At 35.6% G+C, this 10,695-nt stretch overlaps 1 protein-coding gene across 1 annotated transcript in view; it reads right to left on the bottom strand.

Moving 5' to 3' along the window:
• The window catches only part of LOC106471092 (apoptosis-stimulating of p53 protein 1-like), a gene marked incomplete at its 5' end in the record, with an annotated part of 84,610 nt that extends 74,488 nt beyond the window's left edge, over positions 1 to 10,122 (bottom strand). The window contains 2 exons of the mRNA XM_013931679.2: positions 6,069 to 6,262; positions 9,980 to 10,122. Of these exons, the coding sequence (XP_013787133.1) occupies positions 6,069 to 6,262; positions 9,980 to 10,122 (337 nt within the window). The remainder of the gene's footprint in view (positions 1 to 6,068; positions 6,263 to 9,979) is intronic.
• Between the last annotated feature and the right edge of the window lie 573 nt (positions 10,123 to 10,695).

Below are 10,695 nucleotides of genomic sequence, written 5' to 3'. Positions count from 1 at the left end.
GAGGATTAACATCATATTTAGTTATGTTTACTTTGACGGATGGTGTTCCTGATTATGTTACCAGTACTGTAATAACATTTAACTCCTTATGACACAGGCTTAACATCATATTTAGCTATGTTTACTTTGACGGATGGTGTTCTTGATTATGTTACCAGTACTGTAATAACATTTAACTCCTTATGAAACAGGATTAACATCATATTTTTTATCTATATAACGGTGCTAACACAGTAGCTTTTGCTCTACAAAAATCCCCTTTCCACAGTGTAAAACGACTTGTGTAATGTTACAAGCGAAACACATTCACATATACTGTAGGCTTACATTCAAACTTCTGTAATAGTTTTGTATTCTAAAGAAAAAAAACAATATATAAAATAATTATTTATGCCTACCCACGCATACATATAGATAGACATTCATATGTGTACATAAAATAAAATAAGATTTAATAATGGTAAGTTATATTATATAGCTAAGACAGATGTAATATTACACCTGACAAAATATGGTTTTAATAATGCACTGTTAGTACTATAATATATCTGGAAGATGGAAGTCTGATACTCCATACAAGTTCAGCTCTGTATTGATCTTAAGGTGCTGAGAAACCGCTTAAAATGAAAAACAAAACATCAGATTAAATTACAAGCACTGAACTCTCAACTTTCGTAGGAGAAAAATGCACCTTTCCGTGTAGCTGTAACACAGACAACTGGGTATTCAGCAAAACAATAGCAAACAGCTGTTGAGAGATAACACTCGATTAACACAGTCTTCTTGTCAGCAACTACTCTCTCTCTGTTTGTTCTTTGTTTTTCTTGTAAATGTATTTCTGAGTACCGGTTATCTTCCCACTTTATGAAAGGTGGGTATGAGATAATACAGTGTTGGAAAACCCGATTTACCTGTATGGTGGTATGAGTAATAATTGTAATTTTCTAAAAACTATTCAAACTAGTTAGTAAAATTCCCCTACCGGAATGCACATTAGACAACTGATATCCATAAGCACAAGATCCTTGATAAGCCCAGTTGTGGTATTTTACTCTGTGACGTCAGTACTCTAAACTATCTCAGATAAGATGTTCTATTCTACCAGATTTAATATAACAAGTAAAGTTATTTAACCCCACAAGAAAGGAAGAAAAACATGAAAAAGGTTCGACAGACGTCTTTAAAAAAAATTCATTGTTCCAGAAAGACAACCACGTTCTAGACTATAGTTACAGTTTAAGGTTGACATAAAAACCATGGAGATTGTTATTTGATTTGTTTATTTAGTTTTCATTTGCACTTCAAAAGGTGCAATGTCTCTAACGCTTAAATGAAGTAAAGAGAAACATATTGCAGCAATTACATAGTGGTATACCGGTGGGTAAGTAGCAAGTTTGAGGACTTACAACGCTAAAGTCAGGGGATCGATTCCCCTTAGTGGACAGACCGCAGATAGCTCATTGTGTAGCTTTGTAAAATTTAACACCGACATTTTCAGATCAACGAGGACTTACTACGATTACAGAAGAGGGATTTGTAGCTCTTTAGAACTGTGTTCTGTAAAATATTAATATCGTGGATTTGTAGCTCTTTAGAACTGTGTTCTGTAAAATATTAATATCGTGGATTTGTAGCTCTTTAGAACTGTGTTCTGTAAAATATTAATATCGTGGATTTGTAGCTCTTTAGAACTGTGTTCTGTAAAATATTAATATCGTGGATTTGTAGCTCTTTAGAACTGTATTCTGTAAAATATTAATATCGTGGATTTGTAGCTCTTTATAACTGTATTCTGTAAAATATTAATATCGTATAATTCGACGCATTTCTGTTGACGTTTCATTTAAAGTAAATTGTTTTTATGAGCTACGAAACAGTTTTTTGAGCCGACAATCAGCACGAGGAGCTTGTGGTCATTTGACATCATTACATCTGAAGTGTTTACACCATAAATACATCGACAAACTCTTTTATTCACTGAGATCATTCTGTTTGTTTGTTGCTTCAGAATTTCGCGCAAAGTTACACAAGAAAATTCTGCACATGGTCGTTCCCTAATTTTGAACTGATAGACTAGAGGGAAGACAGCAATTCAACAGCACCCAAACCGCCAAATCTTGGGATACTCTTGTTGAATCTTTTGGGACCACCATGACCCAAATAAAATCAGAATACATTTCTTGATTTCATGAAAATACTTTCTCTTTCAGAATGAAGGGGATTCCTACACCTATCAACTGCCAATCACTAGAACCCCGAGTTTTCGGTAAATGAGAAGTAATACGACATAAAACAAATAGGCGGTGTATAGGATGAAACATAATGAAATCAATGACTAAAACAAACAAATAAAATGATCAAATGAAAAATAATCATACTTCATATATTGTTGATAAACCATTATACAGTATACGTACAGATAAGCTCGAACTGATAATGTTTTTATTTATGCACGGTCATTTGCGTAATTTTATGAATTTTTTCCATTTATTTATTTTGGAAAAGACGACATACAGTATGTTATTTGACGTGATAAAAATATCAATGAATGAATGATGAAATAAAGAACACAAATAGCATCTGGACCACTTCCATGTTTATCATGTCCCTGTCGACCTGATGAGCTCTGGTTCTGAACAAAAGGCCTCGTAGGTAATGGAAATGTCAGATGTAGTGCGGTTGACATATTATAACATACTCTACTTTGTTTTCATTCATAAGTTCTTAGAATTGCTGATGAAGTTTGACGCTGCAGATGTTTGAATCGCTCCGAGACTAATATTTTTACTATTCTCTATTTTGTATATCAACAACCTTACATATGGCTAATTACAAGGGGTTCATCAAGTAGAAAAACGAAGTTTTCAAACCTTTTATGATTTGCGTAAAGATTTCGCAGACATTTATGATAAGTTTTGCTATTAATGTTAATACGAATATAAAACATATTTAACCAAGCCTATCACTTCCTTTCATGTTACGCTTGGCCATATTGTTCAGTTGTTTTGTAAGAGTTAGCATTATTCAGCAATGTACGCAAACACTTATGGATGTTTTTGTTTTTTACATTGTCACCTAGCAACATGAGGGTTTAGCTATTTCATTTCAACAGGGACTAAAGGATGTTTTTATTAACATCATAGTACCATATTCTCAATAGTTTCCAATACACGATGCGAGATGTTCTTTATGTAAATACGAATTCCAGTCCTTATTATTAGACATACAACCATTGCCATCGATTCCGCCTATCAGTGTGCTAGATACTGTACCAAATATCGTCAACCATGCTAACTATTATGATCGACTAGCAAACACAAAATATTCTCTGAATATTTCTCTGTGAAATTTCACTTACTAGCTCAAGCAATGAGGATCACTAAGGTTTTTCAGATGGTGATATCATAGCCGTCTGGGCTGCTAATCAAAAGACTATCTGCTTTAACCTATTGGATCGTAGGTGGCCAGCTCTAAAACTCACCACGTAAATCTACCCTCGTTCCCTAATTTTGAACTGATAGACTATCTGTTAGATATTTTATGCCCTTTTGGCCTTCTCAATGTAATCACTGCAGCCAATCTCCAGACAGTTGGAGTTTTGTAAGGTAGTTTATGACTCATTGTAAACAGCCAGAGTAGCAGCACTTGTGGTATGTTACTCACCACCGTCTAAGTGAGATAATATAATACAGTTCATTCGTTAATCTATGACGCATCAATCCTTTCTACCTCTGGTTTTAAGCCCAGCCAGTGCATCAGAAGTCCTAAAGGAAAGCCAGGGAATAAGAACACACAGAAAAACTTTAAATCCAGCAGAAGTGACGACGGTAGTCATAAGAATAATTTGAGTGATAGTAAGATAATGCAGAGTAAGCTAGCAAATAAAGCTTTAAAATAGTAATTCAAACCCCTCAGATGACTCCACACTTATGCCTAACATAAGCAACAGAGCATCCCAACAGGAGTGTTTGAAAGAAAGAGTACCTGTAAGGTTAGTTAATTAACTGAAGTACCAGCAAGAAGTCAATTTATTATTGAAGCTAAAGTAAATGACTTTAAGTGTAATGAAGAAATGTTAATTGAACCTATCGAGATGGAAGAAACAGAGCTAAACCTTGCCAATGTGTTCAGTGTATTTTCGTGTTGTAATCTACAGTAATGTTGTCGAAGGAGGTGAAGACCAATCCAGCCAAAAACAGAGTTGTCTCCATACCTGTTACAGTACATACCAAAACCATGTCTAGTTTCCAGGCTCAAGCTTTCATTTATTTACTATTTTGTCATACTGTTTCTGTTTAATTAACCACTCCACATATTCATGTGGGTTGTGTGGAACATTTGTACTGAGAGGTGGACTATAAGTCACATCCATTAGAAGTATATTTCGCATTCAAGCATCAATAAGTTTGAAACAACGAGCAAGCTGTTGCTTTGTTGTCCTATAAGGTAGATGTTCATCACAGACAGTTTTCAGGAATACAAACTTTGAAGTCTGTAAAACACATTCAGAAAAATCATCAGGCCGTGAATGATACGGTGAAGCGTGTATCTTGAGCATACATAACACTCAGCACAAGTCTGCAAACAATTGACTTTTGAAATTTACATGTTGATCCATATGGACTTTTCCAAGTGCTTTGAATTATATTTCACTTATTACTGAGTCAAATAATCAGCAACAGTTTGCACTGCAGTGTTAACTAATTCATAAACGTCATCCTACTTGGTTTAGTAACTGATAATGACCAATAAATATTGGTTATCATTATCAGTCTTCTGTTAAAAGAAACAGCTATATCTAGGGCTATTTTACAGCTTTCACACCTTCTCTTCTGAACAGTACACAGTGTCTCTCAATGTATTATTATAAATTCAGCCCAAAAAACATTTTTGCGAATAGGCTGTAGTGTATTGCGCAAAGTAGTGTATTGAATTACGCAAAGTTTAAGTTATATCAGCGAACATGAGACCACTACCCATATTATAGGTAAGATGCCATGTTTCATAACAACAGTGCAGCACATCATCAGGTTTTTATAACTGCTACATAATTACCTAATATGTATAGGCTATAGATCATATTTAATCTGCTGCACAGCAAAATAGCACCCAGGCTAAATCAGGGTGCTTTAGTTACTTTTCCCAGAGATCCTAATGTGTCATTTGTTCAGAAAATCCATCTGTGACATAAATCATCACTTTCTGTATGGTCCATCTTCACTGCTACTGAATGGCTTTCACAGCTGCACAATGTCTAGGAGGATTATCTGTCTGGGCTCTCGTGATGGTGCTCCAGTTGATGTTGTCTATGAAATTTTAAGTTTATCAGCCATTTCAGTAAATCATGGTTCACTTGAATAGTGAACATCTTACTATACAACTTCCGGAAGTAGTGCGCTATAAGTGCCACAGTTGCAAGTAGTTTTTCTTTGTCATGGAGTACCAGTATTCAGGAAGTATTAAAACATACCGAACACACGATTACATTGTTCTGCATCTGTGACAATCCTGCTCTGATTGGCATATGTATATAAGATAAATGGACAATCTCCACAAGGATAAGCCAAAACTGAAGCCCCAACTAAATCAAACGTTTGGAATGAAATGCTTGGTAGGTCTTCAGTACATCTAAAATGCTAATCAGCTTTAGTAATAGTAGACAGTGATATAGATAATTTGGATACTCTACAATATTTGTAGATCAGTAGACAGTCCATCCTTGCATACTAAGTGATAAAAAATGCAATTTTATGCACAAGTATACATTTTTGGTTTTAATTAAAATCTCCCTTTTTTATCTACTGAAACACATAGTTAAATAACAAAATATCATACACACATATGAAGTATCTCTTTCATTGCAAGCCTCGCAGTGTGGGCGCCATCAGGCTGAATGGCATGACAAGAAATTCACAAGTCTCGAGTATCAAAAGCAGTCTTAAATCTCTTTTTAATCATCCATTTATATTTGCCAGTAGCTGGATGTCAGATCTAATATGTTGAGCTAACAGACACATAATTTAGATACACCTTTATGCATGAAAAATAACATATTGATGCCCATTAACAATCATTCCTCTGAAGTTTTTGGTGTCCACCTCTTCACAATCAGTACTAGAGGTTAACATCTGTTTTATTTCAGTACTGAAAACATTTCTGATACTCCCAGAAAGCCTGTGCAGCAGCTGTTCTTTTGGATATGCATTACTGGTGTCTTTGTGCTGATAAAGAATTGCTGTTATGCCCAGACGATCATCTCGTTCTACAAACATATCAGCAAGTTATATCAGTAGTATACTGAATTTCTACCTATGTTCTGTATTCAGACTGTCTGCACAACTTTCGACCATCTATTCACGATTACAAACCAGCACTGGCATATAGCTAGCATTTAAAATAACTGTCTGGGCAATTACAGTTTGGATTTTGGACAGCAAACATTGTATTGGTTCTACTATCACAGCCGATGATGGTAAGAATAGTTTGAGTTTTACAAATTTCAAAAAACATCTGTTATACCTTTGAAGGTACTTTGATTACTTGTTTAAATGTACTTTTGTAAGTCCATACTTCCGGGTTCTGACAGGCTAGCATTTAATTATTTTACCACAGAGTTACAGCTATCCCATACAACATGCCATGCTGGTTGATAACTTCTGCACTAGGCTCGTTCCTAAGACACCAGTACTCAAAACCAAGCCCAGAGACAACAATTTTCTTACTGTGAGACACAGTATGGTAACAAAATGGAGTTGTTTCTTACCTTATCTCTGTTAACTGGAACAGTTGCAGCCCACTCATGCTGCTTCATACACTGTAAAGTTCAATAGATTTCTGGAAGCACCAGTGTCTAACAAAAACATAACTTCCCACCCATCCTTGTATGTTTATGGGCATGTATCAAGCTACATTCAAACCAAGATAAGCTGGTCACCACACATTTAGACAAATCAAGCTGCTCTGTCCACTAAGGACACTAGCCATAAAAAGCACAGGCTCCACTAGGTAAAGTAACTGGAACAGTGGCAGCCATTATTTGTTCACGGCAATCCTGCTGTTGATTGTCAGTTGACTTGAAAGAAACCTGTCTCTCCTACTGAACTACAGTATATTGGCAGTTTCTTCTCCAATGTCCAAGCAGCCTGCCATTGACTCAGAAGCTCTATTCTTCTAATTCAGTGACATCTGTCTTGACCTTCCTGCTGCTGCAGTGGTGACACTCGTTAACAAAGCCTGTTATTCTGACTAATCACTATTGCCTAACGTAACATTGTTACCTAGCCATGATGCTGTGGTCGAGGCTGAGCGTTGAAAAGTTATGGCCAAAGTTAAGCAACTGTATCTATAACTGTTGGCTTTCTCCTTTCCCCAATTATGTTACTACAAAAATATTTCTGTGAACGACAAAATTCCTGGCACCTATGTGGAGTTGCATATCTCACTTAGAAAGCTTATAATAAACTTGTCTATGGGGATATCCTAATGATTCAGAGTTAGCATTCCTATGCAGTTATTGCAAGTTATCTGCACCAACGGTCAAGTTCATATGTGGCTCATGATTTTGAATTTCACTCAGCAGACGATTTTCTCTAACAGGTCGAACGTTTGGTACAACTAAGCCCCAACCACTGCCCAATAGCATCAAGTGTTAAAACATCTGTCCCTCGGTTCAGAAATTGAAGGAAATTACTAATTGAAATGCTTTAAAAATATTCCATTGTCTCCATGGTCTTCACGCTAAGGATTAGTGAGTTGATCTGGTTATTTTCACGTCGTCTAGACTGCGTTAGTGTAAGCAGAGGCTTGCCTGCATTTCTTTGGTTGACTAGTGAATGAAGAGCCGCTCTTTTGTTTATTTCTGGAAATTCAACCATTCAAGCAATCATGCAGCTTTCACTCCTAATCAGTAATGCAATTTGTCGTGATAACATGCACGTTATTTGGCTGCTCTGTTCGACTTTGAGCTTCTTTACGATCTCTGGTGTCAAGTACGCTAATTATTACTATGATATGCACAATGTCCAACCTACAGTGAAGTAGTTCAATGTAATGTCTAACTCTCTAATCACAGATGACACTACCAGCAATAACGATCTGCAATTCTGTTTGGTGACAAACTGGAAGTACTACTCAGTCTCAAGATAGCCAAGTTTTATATTTCTGTGGAAACTAGCAGGTGCCGATTTCCCCCATATGCTGGAGGTGAAGCTTGGAGAGAATGCTTGGTGAGCAGCTACTCAAGCTGTAGTTTGTTTCTCTGATCTAGTGACCAGATTAAAAATGCTTGGATGGTGGAACCTTCTAATCCATGATAGTTAACCTCTGAACACATATAAGATATTTTGATCAAGACTGCACTCCAGTAACAATCCCTTTCTCTCCACCACCGTGATCATTTTGGAAATAATCTTTCCATTTTAAAGAAGTTGAAACTTACGTTTTACCGGAAAAAAAACGTGTCGAAATTAAACTCTACAATAAACGAATACTTACAAACGGCACTCACAATTGAAACTATATAACCAAGTTTGTGGTATTCCAAAGTACACTTGTCCAACGAGTAAGCTGATTAAAACTACAACAAAAAGAAGGTTTTGGATTTGTTAAGCAACGTGTAAATAAACTTGAATTGACCAGAAGTAAAACGTGTGAATGAAGAAAACACTCAATGTATTAAAAATTGATAATCAAGAAATAATACAGCGTATGGTCACTTTATCAAAACATAGTTAATATCTTCACTTTTTGTCGGCAATTATATTGTGCAATGGAGAAGTACCAAACACAAGTATTTCTAATACCATGTGAATTCTAGATAGAATTAGCTTTTCTTAGAAGTATATTTAATTCCAAGGTTTATCAGAACATTCCGAGTCTAATGTCACATCCAAACTAATTAACAGCTTATCGAGGATGCTGGCCACGTAAAGGGAAGGGCATACCTGGATTAATTCTCTTAGTTACGTGTGACTGCCTAAAGACGGAATTTTCGCATTTCGAGGATTGGCAAATACTCTTCGTTTAGAAATTACAAATAAGTGCACAAACTTGTACTAAATGTTTTTACATTGTACGAATAGACATATCGATATTTTAAATTGTGTAAAAGAGGCGTTATGATATATACGTACTACCAGTGTTATATACATATATGTATATTGTTTCTGTTATGCGTTTCATGAATAAAAGGTAATGTTTCTATAACAATGTTTATTTTATGTTTTACGAAACAACATCAACATCTCATGAGTGTGGGCAAACAACTGTATATTTCCACTGTCAGCATAATGTGGTCAGTGATGTGAAGAGGAAATTCTACCTTCGCTTTATGCCTCAAGTTAGTGCACTGAACTAGACAATGCAAACTTGAGTTTCATCTGAATAGTGTTAGATATCAGAGGTGGTTAACATAAACACTGGGTTTTCATAGCTAATGTTACAGGTTTGTTTCTTCCAACATTCGTTAATAATTTGAGAAAGGTGTTTAACGTCAGTTCAATATTTGTAAAAAGATTGATAATACAGTTTCTAGGTGGGTAACTTCTGTTTGCCAGGTAGTGTGCAAATGAAGAGTTATGAATGAATTATCTTAAGACGAATACACGTAGTTTTAACAAGAAACTGGGGAAGTGTTTGTGAAGTATGATCTTAGAATCAGTTATTACTTTACAAATGGAAAATCTTTCTTTTTACACATACTGCTATGAGACCATGTCCTCGTTTTGACGAAAATATAAAACTCTAATGAATGACTTTTCGCGTGGATAACTTTCATACCTCTCACAAGAAGGCATTAGCCTTCAGACAAGTAGGTTAAATGTGGAACATGGATTTGCTCTGCCCCTTATCTAAAAAGTGGGGTGCATTATAACTGTCCTTGTTTATTTGGATAAATTTTTATTTGTATGTATGGGTGGAGAGTGGCTTCGGTCTGTTTCCAAAATATATTCAGTATATCTACCACTAGCTTTTCTTTTACTTTTAGGATATAAAGAACTATCGGAATATTCAAGCTTCAGTATTCTTGGTGAAATATTTTCTACCATATCTAATAAGGTTTTGCAACACTGATTTCTGGAACGTTCAATTACAGAATACTCAAGAGTTGAATCTTGAGAACAACTACACAATAAAATGACAGAATATAGACAACATCTATACTATGAAGTGACACAGAATCTAGACAACATCCATATCATGAAGTGACACAGAATCTAGACAACATCCATGCTATGAAGTAACACAGAATCTAGATAACATCCATACTATGAAGTGACACAGAATCTAGACAAAATCCATATCATGAAGTGACACAGAATCTAGACAACATCCATGCTATCTGGTGACACAGAATCTAGACAACATCCATACTATGATGTGACATAGAATCTAGACAACATCCATGCTATGAAGTGACACAGAATCTAGACAACATCCATACTATGAACTCACACTGAATCTAGACAACATCCATACTGTGAAGTGACACAGAATCTAGACAACATCCATATTATGAAGTGACACAGAATCTAGACAACATCCATGCTATGAAGTGATACAGAATCTAGACAACATCCATACTATGATGTGACACAGAATCTAGACAACACTCATGCTATGAAATGACACAGAATCTAGACAACATCCATACTATGAAGTGACACAGCATCTAGACAACATTAATGCTATGAAGTG

The sequence above is a fragment of the Limulus polyphemus genome, unplaced genomic scaffold (assembly GCF_000517525.1).
Source record: "Limulus polyphemus unplaced genomic scaffold, Limulus_polyphemus-2.1.2 Scaffold4404, whole genome shotgun sequence".
NCBI lineage: Eukaryota > Metazoa > Arthropoda > Merostomata > Xiphosura > Limulidae > Limulus > Limulus polyphemus.
This window is presented reverse-complemented; position numbering and strand designations above follow the sequence as displayed.